The 23,190-nt window shown below is 45.4% G+C and overlaps 1 protein-coding gene across 2 annotated transcripts in view; it reads right to left on the bottom strand.

Annotated features, from left to right (window-relative positions):
* The window catches only part of NME7 (NME/NM23 family member 7), a 158,615-nt gene that overhangs the window by 33,691 nt on the left and 101,734 nt on the right, over positions 1-23,190 (bottom strand). For both annotated transcript variants that reach the window (XM_036900424.2, XM_036900429.2), the window contains exon 11: positions 19,334-19,441. In XM_036900424.2, the coding sequence (XP_036756319.2) occupies positions 19,334-19,441 (108 nt within the window). The remainder of the gene's footprint in view (positions 1-19,333; positions 19,442-23,190) is intronic.

Raw genomic sequence — 23,190 nt, 5'->3', positions numbered from 1 at the left:
AAAGAGTGGGCCTGCTGCAAGCCAGGTGAAGGTGGCATGTTTTAGCAATAAAACAGTTTTTAACTAGGGCGTATACATTGCTTTAGACATAATGCTACTGAACACTTAATAGACTACAGTGTAAGGTGCACGTAACTTTCCTAGGCACCGGGACACCAAAATGCTCACCTGACTCACTTTACCGCTGTCTCTGCTTTGCTGTGGTGTTAGAACTGAACCCATGGTATCCCCAGGGTGTGCCTGTATCAGTTAATTGATTTCTTGCAACTGCCCTCTGAGGTAAGTACTATCGCTAGCCCCATCTTAAAGATGAGGGACTCGAGGCCCTGAGACCACGCATCTTCTTTAAACATCTAGTGAGGGCAGAGCATAAAAGTAAGCGATAACTGCTTTTAATTTTACTAGACTTAAGAGACATGTACGGTGTGCCCGGGCACTGGGGAATGAAGCAGGGAGCGAGAACGCACGGTCACTGTTCTGAGCTCAGTTAGTGGAGGACACCGGTCTTCTTCTAAGAACTGTACCTCTGACAGGAGAAACGGATTTCTTGAAGCAGAACATTTCTAAGAAGTTTAGGCCACTAGGTCCTTAAGACTTCTGACTATTTACATCTTATGTATCCATAACTCCTGTTATCTGTCCACTGAAACTCTGCTGTCTGGTTAAAATTTTGGAAAACACACTTTATCACATCATGGCCTGATTCAAAAGCCTTTGATGGCTTCCAGTTTTCTAGCCCAAGCAGATACCGTGTGTCACACACACCAACAAATTCCCACCCTCATTCATGACAGACATTATCGTATCTTGTTGTGATTCACATTTACGCGATTAGTGGTGGTAGGAACCTTACCAATGAATCAGGGGTTGGTACTTGAAATCTTTTTGCCATTCCTGACCTCGTTTGCTGGATAGAAGTATGGTTTGGGAGAGGGGTGGAAGATGGCGGTGTGAGTAGAGCAGCGGAAATCTCCCAAAACAACATATTTCTATGAAAATATAACAAAGACAACCCTTCCTAGAATAAAGACCAGAGGACACAGGACAATATCCAGACCACACCCGCACGTGAGAGAACCCAGCGCCACGCGAAGGGGGTGAGATACAAGCCCCGGCCCCGCGGGAGCCGAGCGCCCCTCCCCCCAGCTCCCGGCGGGAGAAGAGTAGGCAGAGCGGGAGGGAGACGGAGCCCAGGGCTGCTGAACACCCAGCCCCCGCCATCCGGGCCAGAGTGCAGGGCCCTCGATACTGGGAAAACAGGGCAGCAAGAACAGTGAGCGGGCACTGGAGGCCGGGTGCCAGAGGACATAAGAAAAGCGCGCGACCATTTTTTTTCTTTTGCTTTTTTGCTGTTTTGTTTTGGCGAGTGCTTTTTGGAAGTCTTAAAGGGATATGGACCCCAATACTAGGGAAACAGGGCAGCAAGACCAGTGAGCAGAGGCCTGAGGCTGGCACAGGAGAATAAAGAAAAACGAGCGACCACCTTTTTTTTTTTAATTAAAAAAACTTTTTTTTCTTTTTTTTTTTTGGTGGTCGTTGTTTTGTTTTGGCGGGTGCTTTTTGGAAGTCTTCAAGGGACACGGACCCCAAAACCAGACAGAAGCATCCTGGGACACTCTGGGCACCCTAACCCCTGGGCTGCAGGGAGCAGGGAGGCCCCTTACGGAGATAAATAGCCTCCCAGCAGCTCCTGCTCCAACGCGACTCCACCATTTTGGAGCAGCTGCCCGAGCCAGGCCACGCCCACAGCAACAGCGGAGATTAACTCCATAGCAGCCGGGCAGGAAGCAGAAGCCCTGTCTGCGCGCAGCTGCGCAGCACAAGCCACTAGAGGTCGCTGTTCTCCCAGGAGAGGAGGGCCACAAACCAACAAGAAGGGAAGTCCTTCCAGCCGTCACTCGTTCCAGCTCTGCAGACTATTCCTATCACCATGAAAAGGCAAAGCTACAGGCAGACAAAGATCACAGAGACAACACCAGAGAAGGAGACAGACCTAACCAGTCTTCCTGAAAAAGAATTCAAAATAAGAATCATAAACATGCTGACAGAGATGCAGAGAAATACGCAAGAGAAATGGGATGAAGTCCGGAAGGAGATCACAGATGCCAGAAAGGAGATCGCAGAAATGAAACAAACCCTGGAAGGGTTTATAAGCAGAATGGATAGGATGCAAGAGGCCATTGATGGAATTGAAATCAGAGAACAGGAACGCATAGAAGCTGACAGAGAGAGAGACAAAAGGATCTCCAGGAATGAAACAATATTAAGAGAACTGTGTGACCAATCCAAAAGGAACAATATCCGTATTATAGGGGTCCCAGAAGAAGAGAGAGGAAAAGAGATGGAAAGTATCTTAGAAGAAATAATTGCTGAAAAATTCCCCACACTGGGGGAGGAAGTAATCGAACAGACCACGGAAATACACAGAACCCCCAACAGAAAGGATCCAAGAAGGGCAACACCAAGACACATAATAATTAAAATGGCAAAGATCTAGGACAAGGAAAGAGTGTTAAAGGCAGCTAGAGAGAAAAAGGTCACCTATAAAGGGAAACCCATCAGGCTAACATCAGATTTCTCAACAGAAACCCTACAGGCCAGAAGAGAATGGCATGATATATTTAATACAATGAAACAGAAGGGCCTTGAACCAAGGATACTGTATCCAGCACGACTATCATTCAAATATGACGGTGGGATTAAACAATTCCCAGACAAACAAAAGCTGAGGGAATTTGCTTCCCACAAAAAACCTCTACAGAACATCTTACAGGGACTGCTCTAGATGGGAGCACTCCTAGAAAGAGCACAGCACAAAACACCCAACATATGAAGAATCGAGGAGGAGGAACAAGAAGGGAGAGAAGAAAAGAATCTCCAGACAGTGTATATAACAGTTCAATAAGCGAGCTAAGTTAGGCAGTAAGATACTAAAGAGGCTAACCTTGAACCTTTGGTAACCACGAATTTAAAGCCTGCAATGGCAATAAGTACATATCTTTCAATAGTCACCCTAAATGTTAATGGGTTGAATGCACCAATCAAGACACACAGTAACAGAATGGATAAAAAAGCAAGACCCATCTATATGCTGCTTACAAGAAACTCACCTCAAACCCAAAGACATGTACAGACTAAAAGTCAAGGGATGGAAAAACATATTTCAAGCAAACAACAGTGAGAAGAAAGCAGGGGTTGCAGTACTAATATCAGACAAAATAGACTTCAAAACAAAGAAAGTAACAAGAGATAAAGAAGGACACTACATAATGATAAGGGCTCAGTCCAACAAGAGGATATAACCATTCTAAATATATATGCATCCAACACAGGAGCACCAGCATATGTGAAACAAATACTAACAGAACTAAAGGGGGAAATAGACTGCAATGCATTCATTCTAGGAGACTTCAACACACCACTCACCCCAAAGGATAGATCCACTGGGCAGAAAATAAGTAAGGACACAGAAGCACTGAACAACACAGTAGAGCAGATGGACCTAATAGACATCTATAGAACTCTACATCCAAAAGCAGCGGGATATACATTCTTCTCAGGTGCACATGGAACATTCTCCAGAATAGACCACATACTAGGCCACAAAAAGAGCCTCAGAAAATTCCAAAAGATTGAAATCCTACCAACCAACTTTTCAGACCACAAAGGCATAAAACTAGAAATAAACTGTACAAAGAAAGCAAAGAGGCTCACAAACACATGGAGGCTTAACAACACGCTCCTAAATAATCAATGGATCAATGACCAAATCAAAATGGAGATCTAGCAATATATGGAAACAAATGACAACAACAACACTAAGCCCCAACTTCTGTGGGACACAGCAAAAGCAGTCTTAAGAGGAAAGTATATAGCACTCCAAGCATATTTAAAAAAGGAAGAGCAATCCCAAATGAATGGTCTAATGTCACAATTATCGAAATTGGAAAAAGAAGAACAGATGAGGCCTAAGGTCAGCAGAAGGAGGGACATAATAAAGATCAGAGAAGAAATAAATAAAATTGAGAAGAATAAAACAATAGCAAAAATCAATGAAACCAAGAGCTGGTTCTTTGAGAAAATAAACAAAATAGATAAGCCTCTAGCCAGACTTATTAAGAAGAAAAGAGACTCAACACAATTCAACAGTATCAGAAAAGAGAAAGGAAAAATCACGACGGACCCCACAGAAATACAAAGAATTATTGGAGAATACTATGAAAACCTATATGCTAACAAGCTGGGAAACATACGAGAAATGGACAACTTCCTAGAAAAATACAACCTTCCAAGACTGACCCAGAAAGAAACAGAAAATCTAAACAGACCAATTAACAGCAACGAAATTGAAGCGGTAATCAAAAAACTACCAAAGAACAAAACCCCCGGGTCAGATGGATTTACCTCAGAATTTTATCAGACATACAGGGACGACATAATACCCATTCTCCTTAAAGTTTTCCAAAAAATAGAGGAGGAGGGGATACTCCCAAACTCATTCTATGAAGCTAACATCACCCTAATACCAAAACCAGGCAAAGACACCACCAAAAAAGAAAACTACAGACCAATATCCCTGATGAACGTAGATGCAAAAATACTCAACAAAATATTAGCAAACCGAATTCAAAAATACATCAGAAGGATCATACACCATGACCAAGTGGGATTCATCCCAGGGATGCAAGGATGGTACAACATTCGAAAGTCCATCAACATCATCCACCACATCAACAAAAAGAAACACAAAAACCACATGATCATCTCCATAGATGCTGAAAAAGCATTTGACAAAGTTCAACATCCATTCATGATAAAAACTCTCAGCAAAATGGGAATAGAGGGCAAGTACCTCAACATAATAAAGGCCATATATGATAAACTCACAGCCAACATTATATTGAACAGCAAGAAGCTGAAAGCATTTCCGCTGAGATCGGGAACTAGACAGGGATGCCCACTCTCTCCACTGTTATTTAACATAGTACTGGAGGTCCTACCCAAGGCAATCAGACAAAATAAAGAAATACAAGGAATCCAGATTGGTAAAGAAGAAGTTAAACTGTCACTATTTGCAGATGACATGATACTGTACATAAAAAACCCTAAAGACTACACCCCAAAACTACTAGAACTGATATCGGAATACAGCAAAGTTGCAGGATACAAAATCAACACACAGAAATCTGTGGCTTTCCTACATACTAACAATGAACCAACAGAAAGAGAAATCAGGAAAACAGCTCCATTCACAATTGCATCAAAAAAAAAAAAATACCTAGGAATAAACCTAACCGAAGAAGTAAAAGACTTATACTCTGAAAACTACAAGTCACTCTTAAGAAAATTAAAGGGGACACTAACAGATGGAAACTCATCCCATGCTCGTGGCTAGGAAGAATTAATATCGTCAAAATGGCCATCCTGCCCAGAGCAATATACAGATTTGATGCAATCCCTATGAAACTACCAGCAACATTCTTCAATGAACTGGAACAAATAGTTCAAAAATTCATATGGAAACACCAAAGACCCCGAATAGCCAAAGCAATCCTGAGAAAGAAGAATAAAGTAGGGGGGATCTCACTCCCCAACTTCAAACTCTACTATAAAGCCATAGTAATCAAGACAATTTGGTACTGGCACAAGAGCAGAGCCACAGACCAATGGAACAGATTAGAGAATCCAGACATTAACCCAGATATATATGGTCAATTAATATTTGATAAAGGAGCCATGGACATACAATGGCGAAATGACAGTCTCTTCAACAGGTGGTGCTGGCAAAACTGGACAGCTACATGTAGGAGAATGAAACTGGAACATTGTCTAACCCCATATACAAAAGTAAACTCAAAATGGATCAAAGACCTGAATGTAAGTCATGAAACCATTAAACTCTTGGAAGAAAACATAGGCAAAAACCTCTTAGACATAAACATGAGTGACCTCTTCTTGAACATATCTCCCCGGGCAAGGAAAACAACAGCAAAAATGAGTAAGTGGGACTATATTAAGCTGAAAAGCTTCTGTACAGCAAAAGACACCATCAATAGAACAAAAAGGATCCCTACAGTATGGGAGAATATGTTTGAAAATGACACATCCGATAAAGGCTTGACGTCCAGAATATATAAAGAGCTCACACGCCTCAACAAACAAAAAACAAATAACCCAATTAAAAAATGGGCAGAGGAACTGAACAGACAGTTCTCCAAAAAAGAAATACAGATGGCCAACAGACACATGAAAAGATGCTCCACATCACTAATTATCAGAGAAATGCAAATTAAAACTACAATGAGGTATCACCTCACACCAGTAAGGATGGCTGCCATCCAAAAGAAAAACAACAACAAATGTTGGCGAGGCTGTGGAGAAAGGGGAACCCTCCTACATTGCTGGTGGGAATGTAAGTTAGTTCAACCATTGTGGAAAGCAGTATGGAGGTACATCAAAATGCTCAAAACAGACTTACCATTTGACCCAGGAATTGAACTCCTAGGAATTTACCCTAAGAATGCAGCAATCAAGTATGAGAAAGATCAGTGCACCCCTATGTTTATCGCAGCACTATTTACAATAGCCAAGAATTGGAAGCAACCTAAATGTCCATCGATAGATGAATGGATAAAGAAGATGTGGTACATATACACAATGGAATACTACTCAGCCATAAGAAAAGGGCAAATCCAACCATTTGCAGCAACATGGATGGAGCTGGTGGGCATTATGCTCAGTGAAACAAGCCAAGCGGAGAAAGAAAAATACCAAATGATTTCTCTTATCTGTGGAATATAAGAACAAAGGAAAAACTGAAGGAACAAAACAGCAGCAGAATCACAGAACTCAAGAATGGACTAACAGGTACCAAAGGGAAAGGGACTGGGGAGGATGGGTGGGTAGGGAGGGATAAGGGGGGGGAGAAGTAGGGGGGTATTAAGATTAGCATGCATGGGTGGGTAGGAGAAAAGGGAGGGCTGTACAACACAGAGAAGGCAAGTAGTGATTCTACAACAGTTTGCTATGCTGATGGACAGTGACAGTAAAGGGGTTTATAGGGGAGACCTGGTATAGGGGAGAGCCTAGTAAACATAATATTCGTCATGTAAGTGTAGATTAGTGATACCAAAAACAAAACAAAACAAAACAAAACAAAACAAAAAAAAAGGGCAGTCCCTGTGTGGTAACCTCCAATGAGGTCTACACAAGGGTATAAAGGGCATATAAAAGTGTAGGCAAAGGGTCTGTTTGCGTTTATACAGAAGATCAAAGCCTAATTGGGCTACCCCGAAAATGAACTAAGATACGATATGAAAGAGAACTTCCAACATCAGCACTCTCTGGAAGACTCATGCCAGAAGATGATCATCAAGCAACCCCAACAAAGATCCACGCACTGCTACAGCTGTAGATGCACTCATCCCACCAGCTCCTGGACTTGCCATGGGAATGAGGAAGGAGATATCTAAGCTGGCCTGTGCATACAGTAAAACAACAAATTTGACTGGATCTATACTGTTGGAACTCAATCAAGAATTAGGAGAAGTGCAAATTGTAGCGCTCCAAAATCTTACAACTACAGACTATTTACTGTTAAAAGAACATAAGGGATGTGAACATTCCCCAGGAATGGGTTGTTTTAATTTGTCTGATTTCTCTCAGACTGTTCAAGTTCAGTTGGACAATATCCACCATATCATAGATAAGTTTTCACAAATGCCTAAGGTGCCTAAGTGGTTTTCTTGGTTTCACTGGAGATGGCTGGTAATTACAGGTATGCCTTGGTTATGTAACTATACTCCTATTATGTTAATGTGTGTGCGCAATTTAAGTAGTAGCTTAAAACCTATACATGCTGAAGTTACTCTACAAGAAGATATGTCAAAGAAATAATCAATCTTCCCATGTTTTCTTCCGCCTGCTACTTCTATAGCTTTTCTTCTTCCTTCCTAATTACAACCCTTAAATAGAATTCGTGCCTCATATCAAATTTACCGAGTATCATAATTCTTCCAAGTGGTAAAGATACCTCAAGACAAATGCTGGGCATAGAAGTTACAGGGCATAAATATGCAAAGAAATAAAAAGCTAACCATTTCAAACAATAAGGCTTCTCTCTCACTTACCAACTTTACATTTCCCTGTATGGCCCCGGAAGATGACTGGTTAGCCAGAGACGGGTAAGATTCCTCAAGGGAGGAACAACCTAAGACAGGCACAGTCGCAGGGGGGTCGTCAGGTGAGAAATTGGGGATCAACAGAGGTGAGGCTTAGAACCTCCCCCCCCCATTCTGAGAGAAATCTTCTGCATACGTGGATGTTTTATTGCCCTTGTCTAGCTTGGATTAACACATAGTCTACAGGCACACACCTGATCATCTATATTTGCTCTCTTACAACACTAAACTTTGTTTTCTAGCTTTATCTTGTATCTACCTACCACTTCAGCATTTTATTAAAAATAATAATAATAAAGAGAGAAATGTGGTATCCACATATAAATCAAGTATAAAAACCAAATGAGTATTCTTATTTGAACTGACTGTTTAGAGTTCATAATGCATGAGCAAAACCGAAAGTTTCTGTGATGACTGCCCTTGTACTGTTCACTATGTAACTTATTCATTATGTAAGAATTTGTTCTCCATGTAAGAACTTGTTTGTTATGCCTCAGAAGATTGGAGACTGACGAAAATTAGGCTTGGGGTGGATTAATGATTGTGCATTGAGCACTGACTCCCCTATACAGAATTTTATTGTCGTTAACAACCATTTGATCAATAAATATGAGAGATGCCCTCACAAAAAAAAAAAAAAAAAAAAAAAAAGAGGACAGACTTCCAATGGTAAAATAAATAAGTAACCGGGATGTAATGTATAGCATAAGGAATATAGTCAAGATATTGTAACAGCCTGGTAGGGTGATAGCTGGAACCTAGAATTATGTATATAAATGTTTTATCACTGTGTTGTACACTTGAAACTAATGTAATGTAATACTGTGCGTCAAGTATCCTTCAATAAAAAATAATTATCTAAAAAAAAAAGAAGTATGGTTTGGGCCTTAGACAGACTTAGGTTTGAACTTCAGCTCTGCCCCTTATCTGGGGCGTGATGCTGGCCAATCATTTCACCATGGGGGCCTCACTTTCCTTATGTGTAGAATGGGGATAACAGGAACCCAGTGGGGCCTTTAGGAAACGCGGACAAACATTCAGCACAGTGCCCGGCATCCGCTGCTCAGTGAACCGCACATCTTATTTTTACCACCATTATCCTAATGTTCAATGTCGTCATCAGAAAGCAGCCTTCAGAAATCCCCATAATCTAGCTCCATGTACATTTCCAAACTTACCTCCCATCCACTACTTAATGAGCCCTCCACTTAACACCGGTTCGGGTAACTCAATGTCCTCCCCCTGAGAGCTAGCCTGTCATTTCCTCTACCCCTCTGCTTATAAAAATCCACCTTACTCTTGAAGGCCCTTCTCAAGAAGTGCCATTTCATTAATACAATGTCGCTGGCCCCTCAGTCATATGGTCCCCATCAACTTCCGGTCATGCTTACCTGTTTCTGGCACTTTAACACACTCTCACTGTCCAACGTTTGCTTATGCTGGGGTTTAATTTTATATTATGACTTAACTTTATATGTGTATTTAATCTTGTTTTTCTAGCTAAACTTTCAATTCCTTAAAGGTTGGAACCATATGATAGTTGTGTCCTCAAAACAACTCCTAGTGAAATGATTGCACTTTCTTATCATTGAATAAATGAAGTTGAAATAAAATGTATATATATGTGTTTCAGTTACCTTAAACATTAGTATGGATTAAGAGAAAATTAATTTTTAATTCTTCATATTATGTTGAAGGATCCAATATCATAAAATCTCTGGCTGTCTACTTTGAATTAGAATATTCTACCTTTGCTTGTCAATTGGCCGCAGTTAAGAGTTTCTGTTTACACTCATACTTATGGGGTACTGGAGCCTACGCGCTGTGGGTAAGTGTAGAAGACTCCCTCTCCAAACAGTTAAAGAGGACTTCTGTTATTTTTGAATCTGTATTTTAAATGTGTACAATGTTCTTTAATATGGGTAAGTTCACCACTCTCGAGACTAAAGAAACCCCAAATAATTTATACTCCTCTTTGACCTAACAAACACGATATATGTTTTATATGTCACATTTCAGTAAAAGTGAGAATCCAACAATCCCATTATCACAGGTGACCCAGCTCAATGGCTCCTGACCCCCATGGCACAGGCGGTGTGTGTGGGGGGGTGTTTACTGCTCTCTGGCAAGACGGGAAAAAGCAGGGTAATAAAGCGGCGGTGAACCACGGCCTGGCAGGGTGCGCGGTATATTCTCTCCGGCATTGTTCGGATCTGCCCGTGCATGGTGAAGATAAAAAGCAGACAAAGTCTGAGTGGAGTCTGTTATTGTTTTACAAGTATCTACAGGAAATGAGACGCTGTTCTCCTTACACAGCAGCGGAGCGCTCCCCCATCGTGCTCCCGGCCATGGCGCCAAAGGGGGCTGTGGGTAGAGCTGGACTCACCCCACTGATGAGACAGCCCATCACTCTGGGTAAGTGACACCAGCAATTCGATGTCCTAAAACAATATGATGATGATGGGAAACAGTTTTTATTAATGCTCACATTTCATATTTTTAAAAGTGGATTGTAACGTTCATCCCCACTGCGGCTTTGTTAGCGGTGTCCACTGCTTGGTTTGTGGAAACGTCCCTGGTCTGTGAGATCCTGAATCCGAGCACCGTGGGCCAAGGGGACACCCGAGCCTAAGGCAGTAAGAGCGTGCGGTGGCTTCTGGCCCGGGGCAGTGGTTCTCAAAGTGTGGCACCCTGGCCTGCCAGCACCAGTGTTAACTGGGAACTTGTTAGAAATACGAATCACACCCACTGAACCAGAAAGCCTGGGGGGCGCCCAGCGACCAGCGTGTTCACTGCTGCTAGACAGCAGGCAGGGAGGACGAGAGGGCGCCCAGACAAGATGCCTGGCAGCCCTTGAACACCCGCTGAGGCCCTTCTTAGATGCTGCATCTGTTCTGTACGGATTTGCCACCAGTAGGAGTAGTATTTCCAGATTCACCTTGCAACATTTGCAGGGGACGATTTTTAAGTGCCTACGTGAAGTGGGACCCTTAGGTCTCAGGCTTGCTGCTTCTCAGACTGAGAAGCCAGCCAGTGCAGAGAAGGTGGTGCTGGGGCCGAGGGAGATGAGAGGCGTGGAGGGGAGTCAGTCACACGAACAGGGGCACAGGCGCCTCAGTCGCAACGTCCACAGCAGTTCCCATGCATGGACTAGTACTATGACCACTCAGGCAAATTATTCCAGCTTTTTGTAAGCAGAGATCCATTACTGCTTTAAATACAAAGTGAAACTCCTACCTGTGCTAAGGAAGGAAAAGTCAGAGGTCTGCTTCTTGCTGAGGTAGTGTGAGGACTGTCTGCAGCAGAAGGAAATGAAGGAATCAGCAAGGAACATGAGCTCCACATAGGACAGGACACGGGAGGGAACAGGAAACTGCCCCACAGCCTTCGCTGGGTAAAGAACTGATCGTGACGTGCTGCCTGGACCGTGACAAGTCACAGCCTGGTAGCCTTATGCTTCTTATATTTTCAGGAGGTTTTCAAGTTAATGTCGGTTCTTCTGAAATACTGTTTGAGAGGAGGAAAAACAAATGTGAACCAGCACTTTCCCTGTACACGTATTTCAGGCTTTACCTGTGTCCTCAGCCACGAGGATGCAGGTGGCCGGAAGAAGTGCTGACGCCGTGGCAGGACATGGCACTTGAGAGTGGCACTTGCCCTCATCAGGACAGACATGTCAGCCATGAGCAAAGAGAGGGTGGCTGGAGGGGCAGTGTCCTGTGGTGACACACTCCCCAAGGCACCTCTCCGCAGATGATGGTAAAAGCCTACCGCCAGCAGGAGCTCGAGATTCCGCAGTCGCTGAGGTCTGGACCCTCAGGCATCACACAGCCAAAGAGGGAGGGCGACGTGGCTGGAGCCCTGCACCTGAGTCCACGCCCGAGGCCAGAACCGGCTTCTCTCCTTGTGAGCGTCACAGTGCACTAGTGCACAGTGCCTGCACACATCCCCCCAGGCCTCTGGGCACTCCCTGCAAGGGTATATGAAGCCTCAACACTGAGACGCCCAAGAAAGCAGCTGGCTCCTTGCACAGAGGCCGGATGCCCCTCTGAGACCGGGGCTCCCTTGCAAGTGTAACAGCCCGTGGCTGCAGCTGACCCTGGAGGGAGAGACGCTGTACAGACCCCTTACCCTTCAGGGGATGCTGCCATTTCCAAATCTGAGTCCTCAAGGCACAACAGTCTCATTGCTGGCTTACTGAAAGGGTCGGGGTTTTCCTCTAAAGCAGAACCATGGGCAACTTTTTCCAAGAAGTCCAAAGGGCAGTGGTTTCCAAATTTTAGTTTAATTATTAGCTATATCAGAATCACTTGCAGCATAAAGAAGAGACATGGGAAGCTCATACCAGATGCACTTAACCAGCATCTTCTATGACCAAGGTGCGGGCTGACATAGTCTAGAACCACAGGGGATTTGGGTGCACGCTGCTGGCTGGAAGCCCACTGCCCTGGGGTGCCTGGGGTGGGGCTCGGCACTCTCAGGCCCACAAGCTCCCTCCTGGTGGGGAAGACGCCAGGGCGCACGGCTTTGCGGAGCGGCAGGGAGTGACCCTGCCAGGAAGGCACCCCTTCTTGCTGACCACCCAGGGCAGACGCCATCTTCCCCTCCTGAGGCTCCTTCTCCCACCTGTGCTTCCCACAGAGACCTGATCTTGGGAGGCAGCAATCTTCTCCACTAACACAGCCACACTGACCAGCTCCCCTTGAGGGGTGGTGGTCGTGGGACTGAATCCCAGCAAACACCATGAGCAGAAGTTGCCGTGGGGCTTCTGGCTTCTAGCAAAGCCCCTCAGTGTGGGTGGGAGGAGGGCACTGAGCTGGGGTTCTCCACCCCTGCCCCCCACCTCTGCTTTTCATGCCCAGGACAGGTGGGATGGCTGTTGTCCAACAGCCACTCCGGACAAGGCACAAAGCCTGTGCTGAGATGGCCAAGAGGAAAAGCAGGGCCTGGTTCTTGATGGCTTTGGGGGCTGTCATGCCAGGCCCAGTTTGCAGGCCTTCCCGCCTCCATTTAAGGGGCAGAAAAAGAAAAGTCCTGGTTTTTAAAGACATTATTCTGAGGGTTCCCGCAAGTAGTGAGCACAAGAACAACTATTAACTTGTGACACCCAGTCCACGAGGATGGGGGCTGTCCTGGCTGCCTGTCCGCCGCCGTCCTGTTACCCTCCAAGGCTCTGGCGCTCCTCTTCCCACCTGCAGCCCCTCAGGTGGCACTAGAACCCTCCGCGAGGCCTCCTGGCCCTGAAGGAGACCTGCCCACTGGGGGGGGGGGCTTCCCCAGGCCCTGCGGGGCGCCTCCGGCCAGAACGGCAGGAGGAGCGCGTCCCCCCATGAGTCCCGGGCTCTCTGAGGCGGTGCCGCCTGTGGGATCCCCTGCTCTCCCCCCGCTGCTCAGGGTTGCTCCTGCCCTTCGCTGAGCACTTGGGGCTTTGGGTCACCGTGTCCCCCCCACTCTGCCTCCTGGTAGGATCCCAGGCGGCTTTACTCTCACCGCACACTGATGGCCCCCCATCTCTGGCGATCACGGACCCCCAGTCCCTGTCGGCCGCCCCCTCCACAGCCACACCCAGAGCCTCAGCATCACCGCAGCTCTGAAATGTCCAAGTTAAGCAGGTTGGCTCTGACCACAGCCCCTCCCCGTAGTCTAGGACTTCTGCCTGGAAGCACCTTTCCGTAGTTGCCCTGCTCACCCAGTTCGCCCCTGAAACTGCTGGTCCCCTAAATGTCCTTGGAAGCTCACTGCTTCTGGATATCCCTACTGAACATCCACTCAGGCTTCCAGAACCTTCCCCGGAATTGCCTCCACAGCCTTATACCTGGTTTCGGCCCCCATCCGCCCCCTCTGACCTGGTCCCCATACTGCTCCAGGGTGACCCCTGTGACACAGTGTAACTCCCCTGCCGAAAGCCCTCATCTGAATTCCTACTGTCCTCTGCACGAAGTTCAGAGGTCTTCATATGACTTCACAGGGCTCTGGCTGGCTTATCCAGCCTCATCTTTTGTCATTTTCCACTTCAGGGTTGAAGCCCCAGCCTTGCTATTTTCAGGCCGCTTAGAGGAAGCCGTCGGCTCCTGTCCTCGGAACAGCTCGTCCCCTCTTTGACAACGTGCTGGTGAGATCACAACTCTTCCTTCAAGACAGAAACTAAAACCAAAGATAAATCAGGAAGGAGTGCCAGTGTGTGCAGAGGCCTGAGCCAACCCGGCCAAGGACGCCAGGCCTGCCCAGGCAGCTCGCCCTGCGCGTGCGTTTACCTCTGGCTCACGCTGGGGTGACCGTCTTGCCCCGACTGTGCCTTCGCAAGAATCAGGGCACAAGTATCCACACACCCAAATTCACGTTTGTCTTGATCAACTATTGGTACATACAAGAAATATGTTATATACTTCTTAAATTTTTATCTCATATTATACAATTTTTATTTTATATTTATTTTATAAAAACTAAAAATTTTTATTCTTATTTTATGACCACAGAAGTGATACTACTGAGTCATGGCGCACTTGGCAAAGAGAAACAGAGGGAAGATCCCTATTTCATCATTCTGTAAAACGGTCACTATGATCAGCACCTCCCGGGTGAGCTCCCTGAGGGCTGCATCACCCTGCTCCCCGCTGCGTCCCCAGGGCGGAAGTCTTAGTTCAAAAAAACATAAGCATCTGAATGGATGCGACGTGCCAGTGTTGGTGTGCAGAATTCAGAAGCAGCTGACTCTTTACCGTATGTACACTGGGCAACTTGGAGAACTTCGGTTTCGGAGCACATAAAGCCCGGGCTGTTCTGCTGGAAACAACAGAAAAAGGCAGTTCCGGGGGCCGAAGGGGGATGTAAGGGAGGGACCAAGGAGCGGCGTCGTTTCGGTGAAGCTTTGGGGAAGAAAAAGAAACCCAGGAGCAAGACCGACCGACTCTCAGCAGCACGGCCGGGGCCTGGGGCAGGGACGCGGACGGGAGGCCTGCGCGCTTGAGTCCTCGCACCGGAAAGGGGCCGGCAAATGGCTCGTGTGTGTGCAATGAATGCCATATGGCGTAAGGAACGTGTCAGTATCTTCTCAGAAATGTATGTAGAAACCCTCCAGAAAAGTTTCTGATGAGCAAAGGAAAAAATGCAGCAATCAAATTAGAATCTGCTTGTTATCTTCCAAAGCACCAAGCTGCCGAAGCTAAGGGAGATCTGAGGAACTGTTTCCAGTTGAGGGAGACCAGAGAGAGGGCTAAAGGCGTGATTTTGAGCTGGGTGCTTTTGCTATTAAAATGTTACTGAGACAGTTGGAGACACTTGGAACGGGATTTACAGATCAGCTGGTAGTAATGTATCGATGCTAATTTCCTAACTTGGATGCTTGTAAGGTTTTATGTAGGAAAATACATCAAAAATACACACTGAAGTATTCAGAGATATGGGGCATTATGTTGGCAACTTGACCCCAAATAGTCTTTAAAAAGTTTTTTGTGTTATACTTGCAACTTCTCTATAAGTTTAAATTTATTTCAAAAAACGTTAGAATCTCTCAGGGTAGGTGTGGGCCTCGGCATTTTTAAGATGAGCTGGGAGATTCTACTGTGCAGCTGGGGCTGGTGACGGCGGCTCCGGGTCCTCACGGTCATCGGGGAAGGAGAAGGTTACACGCCTGTGCACTGAGGACATGAACCATAATCTAGCCAAGCTCTTCCCTCTTGTCCCGCAAAATTAACTTACTGAAGAGCCTTTACAAGGCAGGCAAGACAGAACCTCCTGCTGTGAGCACTTGGCCTCCTGGGGACACATGGGGACCCATGTGAGCAGACCGACAATGAGCTGTGACCACAGCAAACAGCCGTCGCCTGCTGAGCAGTCACTGTGCGCTGGGCACCGTGGAGCTGGCGGGGCGGGCGCTCCGTTCCCCTCCCGTTGCACAGCGAGGGAGCCCAGGGACGCGGACACAGTGCCACTAGGAGAACGGGGCTATGTCGACTCCTGGCTACACCGCAGAGTCAGAGGGAAGCAGAATGCCGTGGGAATGTGGGGGCCTTCCTCAGGGGAGGGGATGTCAGCTGCTCCTTCACACATGCACACTGTGGCCAATTCGATCACCACAAATGCTCCCTCAGTGAACCTGCACAGATGACTTTCCACTTGGTAGTCCTGCCGCCACCCACCCTTCTCCTCGGCTGACATGCTGGGACAGACCGTGTGGGAAATTCCCGTTTCAGCTTCAGTCACTGTTGTCATGCAGCTGTCACCAGCAGTGTGAGGGCGACGTTTTACTACAGCTCTACCAGCAGTGGGCACCGACACTTTAACAATTCTTTGCCATTGGTAGGAAGCTAGTATTTCTTTGATAACCAGTTAAGCAAGACATCTTTCCATAGTGCTTTCTGTAAAGCACACACCTTAGCTCTTTGTAGCTGCTACCAACCGAGTACCGAGGGACATCGCCAGTAAAGTGACACCCTAGAGAGCGTCTCACACTGCAGAGGCCGTCATTCCTGGAACCACAAAAGGGGCTGTGGCACAATCCGTGGCACCAAAGAGAGCAGATTTCTATATTCAGGCTAAGACCCTTGACCTGGAGAACTTACTGTAAGCTCAGTAAGGACGGGGAAATGTCTCACTTGATTCTGAGATACAATTACAGTGTCTGCGAGTACAACACATTCTACAAGCATTGGCTGTAAGAATTAATAGATAAAATAATGGGTGATGACAAAACAGAAACTGAAACCATATTTTTTGAGCTCTACACATGACACGAATTAACTTAGCTCACTACAGACATCACAGGAGAGAGAAATTAAGGAGAAATAACTTGTTTCGCTGTTTCCCTTTCTGCCGTGTAAACAGGGAGCCCACAAGCCCAGGGTGCCTGTGACAGTTCTGACTTACGCCCTTTGTCCAAGCCACTTGTTTGACCAGAGCTGCCTCTCAAAAGGTCCTGGATTGGGCTGCACGTTTTATGGTCACCCTCACATCGGATGTGGGTCACAAAGGATGTTCCCACAGTGAGTGTCGAGTCTCCGCCATCAGAGTCTGTCTTTGTATCTCTCTGAACTTCACCTGGAAGACCTGAGAGCAGGTAACTCTTTTGGCCTCTAATGTTTTTATGCTATTTTACCAGCTAAGCCAAGTAACAACCAGCGAGTAGTTGCTCCCTAACGAAGAGAATGTGCTTGGTTGCATCAGCTTTCTTTACTCTGTTATATTGACAAGTGAGGCCAGGGAAGTAACAACGACTTTTCCAAGTTCACACCGAGTATGCGTCATCAGCCACAGGAGGAGGCAGTTGGAGCTCCGGCCCAGCTTCTCATTAATTCTCTAAACCACACAGTCACTACTGTGCAGGTGAATCTCCCGTGACATTAGGCCAGCAGGAGTTTCATAGCAAATGGCTTTGTAAACTGCAGGTAGCAAATAATCTATTTCCAATTATGTGAGCAAAATGACAGGCATATCTTAGATAATATTTTTTGACAGGCATAAATTTTGTGGTTAATATTTCAGTTTCACTGAACAACAGTCTGTATTCAAACCTAGTCTATAGGTCCTAAGCTGTCAGAATGTGAAAGGAAGGAATATTTATAAAACAGGTGAGCATTTAAAATAAATATTAATTCTCTGAGTAATTAAAAACTGAAGTTTGTTACATTTTTACATTTCACAAGGATATCAAAATTTCATACCAGGGTACATAGTTTAGATAAGATTTTAGCAGATTGACATCTTGGATTATAGCAGAAAATGTTAATGAAGTAAAGTCATTTGCTATAGCAACAAAAACAAAAACTGATGAGAATATATTAATAGGCCACATCCAAGAGCCACATAAAAAGAGACCCTCCAGCTTTAGTAAGAGGAGGGACACATCGTGTGTGCCACTGGAGAGACTATTAGGGTATATCACTCCCACTTTCATTTATAAACAGACTGTAATGCTAGTCAAGGCCGCATTTGCACCCTGTGGACGTGTGGTAAAAACTCGCTGAACTCATGTAAACTTCACACGGAGGAATAAATTTAAGAGGCTAACCACAATAATTAAAAGCAGCGTTTTGCTGGCACAGACCAATGGAATAAAACTGTAAGTTCAGAAACAGGTGCTGGTGCACATAAATATTCAGTGAATGAGAAGTAACAATGGAAGAATGGGAGTTAATAAACACTGTTGTGACAGCTGATTAGATCCATACCTCACACCATATATCCAATAAATTCCAGGTAAAGTGAACATTTCAGTGTAAGAAAATGAGAACAAAGGCTGGGAAAGGCTTTTTACATGACTTCAAAGATAGAAATGAAGAAAATGCTGATAGATTTGATAAAAAACATAAATAGTGCTCACCCCAATATGTATGGATTGATATCATTTTTGTTATTTATGCTAGGGTCACTAAAATTTATCATTTGTCTTTCAATTTCACTTAGTTCCTTTTGACACACAACATTTTGAAAGACTGTAAGAAATTAAAAGTACCAATCTTTTCTTTAAAGTTTCTTTGCTCTCAGCCTAGAAATGCCTTTCTTAATCCCAAACAGTCCAATTTGTACTTATATTTTCCTATAAATTTTTCATTATTTGATTTTAATTAAACAGATGAGAGGCCAAAATAAAGCTCTGTCCTATATTAGCTGTATGACTTGAGGATGTTACTTAAGCCCTCTGAGTCTGAATTTCATTTTCCTGATAAAGCAGACATAGTAATATCAACCTACCAGAGCCACTGTGGAGATTAAAATAAATAATTTATACAAAGCATTTATGGTAGAATCTGGTATATAAAGGGAATCAATAAATGGAAACTATTATTTTTAATGCAATCATGTTACATATTGGGTTTCTTAATTTCAGTGATACATTTTCATAACTAGAAACTTATGGTACGGGTATATTTACCTGATTTTAAAATGAATTTCATGTTATTTAATGCTATAGCTTTTTATTTTTAAATCATATTTAAACTATAATGCATGCCAATCAGAAAAACATCGTAATTCTTTGAAGCCTGCCCAGTTACCTAGCATCCTACAATGTGGTCTTTTAAAGCTGTAGTCTGAAGGCATCAGAGGGCCAAGTAATAGTGTGAAATAAGAACATTAAAATGTTTCTTACATACCAAAATTGCTGAGATTATTTCTGACTTGAAATATAGAGAGGAGGTTTACCCCTTTTACCTTACCTCTAGGAGGCCATCCTCTGGCAGATCAGTACAGTGAACAGCATTCTGGACCTTAGTTTTACCGAAGATTGCTCTGAGGGTCCCAGGGCGCAGATGCCGGGCAATCTCCTATTGAACACACATGTACATATAAAGTCAGTCATGTGCTGTAAGAAAGCACAGGCATATAAAACACTTGAATCATTTGTTTATGGAATGCATATATGCTGATGATGCTGGTTCTTCCTGGAAATAACATCATGTATGAGAACGCTAAGCACTGAAAACGTGCAGTTTGCTCATACGGCTCTTTCTGTGGCCCAATGTTCAGTCCACTGCAATCAGTTCTGGGATTTGAGAAGAACAAAAGCTAGTGATGGTGGGTGCCTTCCTGCCATTGGGCTTCCACCTTAACTCTCTCGAAACTGCTCCCGCAAATGCCACCACCAACCAACGGGTCCTCTTGCTGAAACCTCTTGGAGAGAAGCACGGTCACAGGAGTGCTGACGACAGCAGCAGGTCTATGACAGACTTACCTTGGCACAGGTATGCTTATGAAAGGGGACAGAGTTCATGAAATCAGGATTATTTATCCTAAAGCAGCAAAATAAATTTCAGCAGTGGTGGAAATATCTTGGCATCTTAAAGGCGAGGGTTCGGCATACAGGCTGAATGAAATGAGACAACACCCGTGAAACGTCCAACGGTCTCTGGCCAAACTGGAGGCACTCAGCAGTGGACTGAATCATCATCTTATTATAAACAAACTCTTACAAGTACAGCTAACGAGGCACTTGCACAGCACTTCATTTAAAAGCATGCAGTGCTTCGTGCAGACCTGGTACGCCCCATCACGTCGGCAAGGCGACAGTCCTCACCCGTCATAGACACGGACAACCCGGTTCTGCAGAGCCTTAGACCTCCTGCCTAGCACTGAAGAAAGAGTGCATTCAAAGATCCGGCCACTCTGGGCGAAACCCCTGCACGAGGATAACTTCCTGAACTGCCCAGCCCTGCTATAATTAATTCCCTCTAAGTCGCCGTGAGCACCTATGACCCCTGACTGAGTTAGCATTTCCCAAACCATCGAATGGCCTCCCATAAGGACCCACAGTAGTGTGTCCAGCTGAGAGATGTGAGCTACATTAAAAAGTAAATGGGAACAAGTGGGATTAATTTTAGTGATAGAATTTATTTAACCCTATATATCCAAAATATTACCATTTCAATGGAAAATTAACATAAAAATTATTAGTGGGCCATTTTACATTATTATTTCATATTAAGCTTCCAAAGTCCTGGGCATACATTACATGTAAACACATCTCAGTGGGAACCAGCTGTGATTCACAGGCTTGGGGGGCCACAGACTGAACAAGAGAGACCAGCAGCTCTCCTCCCTGACCCAGGGCGACTTCGGCAGCACCCCACTTACTAGCCGGGCTGAGACGGCTGGTATCTGCAGTATTAACCTCTCCTACACAAAAGGAGACCTTGGTTTACACAGGCCCATAACCTTGGGGGCAGCCCTCTGACCATGCCTGGCACACTGCCATCCTAGCCTGCAATCCTCTGTCTACCCAGCCCCCTGTCTACCATGTCTGCTGCCCACTTATCCTCCACGCTGCCCCTACAAACGGGCACCGTTACCCTCAGGTCCCATTCTTACTACATCTTTTCTCTCAGCAGACAACTTTGTTTCCTGCTTCACAGAGAAAATCCAGACTGTAAGAGTCACCTCCTTAGCATCCCTCTGCCCACAGGTGTATCTATTTGCACCCTCTTCTCTTCTTCCATTTAGTGTTAAAGGAAGAGGTGTTTTTGTCTCCTTTTAATAATTAACCCTCCATCTCTTGGCTGCTCTAGATCAGGAAATTTGCCCACTAGGATTCCCTTTCTCCTGTATTTTCAGACTTGCCCTTCCCGATAGCTTCTTTCCTGTAAAATGCTCAGGTCTCTCCCACCATTAAACTTTAATTACTGCTTCATTTCTTCCCTTCCCTTTTTAGAAGTCTTGATAATCTCCACTTTCATTTACTCTTTAAACTTTTGCCCCACAACTCTCCCTAAACTGCTGTGGCAAAGGACACCAGCACTTCCTGGCTGGCCAGAGTCCCCCTGGGTCCTCTCTTGAGCGTCTAGCAGCACGACGCTGCCTTACTCCCGGCCCCCCCCCAACCCCTCAGCCCAGGTGCCACCACGCTCCGGTCCCCTTCCGGACTCCCCCTCAGGCCTCTCACACCTCCCTCCTACCCACGTCTCCCTTCACTCTCCCTGGGCCACCGATTCACTCCTGAACACGTCCTCTGGTGACTGAGGCCTGGATGTGGCCCAGCCCCCTTCCCTGAGCTCCAGCCTGAAATGCGCAGCTGCCTGACTCCGGTTGCCCCCAGGACTCTTGCACTCCGCTTGCCCCAAACTCACCCCATCGCCTTGCCCCCCGACCACCCAAATTCCCCTTCTTCATGAACAGCCAGCACCACCCTTCAACCAGGTCCCCAGGCACAAAGCCTGGGAGTCATCCTAGATGCACCCCTGGGACCCACACCTGCCCTGTGATCAGGCCACCTGGACTGTCCTCTGACCTAACGTCCACTCCTCACCCTCCTCGCCCACCCCGTGGCCACGGCCGCCCTCTCGTCTTGTTCGCACCACACTGGTCTCTTGATGAGCCAGCTTACCTATGCCACCAAAAACGCATTCCATTTATTTGTTTACAGCCATTTTGCCCTTGCAACCTGTAAACTCCTTGAGGACAAGGACTGTGGCCTTAGTCTGTCAACAGGAAGGATGGGGAGGCCCACGGGGCAACAGCAGCAAAGATTCCATGCACGAGACAAACGGGTGAATCCCGCGTCGACACACTGGGCGAACCTCCTTAAGGACAGGGTGGGGAAACCAGGCCCCTGGCTACCTGGCGTCCAGGCCCCTTTGGCTGCAGTACAAGTCTTCGGCTGGGGCTATTTTAAGAAGCCCTGAAGAAAATCCTTTTGAAATGCAAGTAACCACCGCTTAATTTGTCCATTTGGTAAGTTGTTGGTTTTGTGTATCAGGTTTTCTCAAACTAGGGCACAGCTGTCTGAGAACAGAACCAAGAACTCTAGGCACTGATCCCATGACTTGCTCGGTGACCTTGACTGAAGATAGTATTACTGTGTCATCACAGATAGGAAACCGCGCATGGCGAATATGAAAAAGACGGGAGTCACCCAGGAGTGGCACTCAGGCTGGGAGTGTGTGCTCGTGGCTTCTCCAGGTGGGGCGGAGACACACCTAGCTCCCTGCAGGTTACGGCATCTTCTGGTGAATGTACGTGGCATAGAGAAGACCAACTCGCCCTAAACACGAGAGGTCACATTACAGCAAGTGATCTTTCATTTTAATTGAACTCCACTATTACCTACTTTGAGAATACATACGTCTCTATTCCTCTGTAACACAGTAACCTTATGCAAGAGCCTCATTTAAAAAAAAACAAAACTCTGTTCACCATACTGTAGTCAACATTATTTTCTTGGTTAAATTATTTTAAAAAGCACTCATTTGTGTACAAAATGTTTTGATTCTTGAACAATGTGGGGGTTAGGAGTACCAATCCCCACACAGTTGAAAATCCATGTATAACTTTTGATTCCCCCAAACCTTAACTACTGATGGCTTACTGCTGATCAGAAGCCTTACTGAGAACATAAACAATTGATTAACATACTTTATGTTACAAAACACTGAATTTTTACAATGTATTATCTACTGTATTCATACAATAAAGATGGCTAAAGAAAATGTTTTTACAAACTGTCACATTATCTCCAAAAGATTTTCCAATATATTTATTGAAAAAAACCTGTATAATTCAACCTATGTTAAGGATCAGCCGT

This window comes from Manis pentadactyla, chromosome 19 (genome assembly GCF_030020395.1).
Source record: "Manis pentadactyla isolate mManPen7 chromosome 19, mManPen7.hap1, whole genome shotgun sequence".
Classification (NCBI taxonomy): Eukaryota; Metazoa; Chordata; class Mammalia; order Pholidota; family Manidae; genus Manis; species Manis pentadactyla.
Note: the sequence above shows the minus strand (reverse complement) of the source record. Positions and strands in the feature narration are given on the sequence as shown.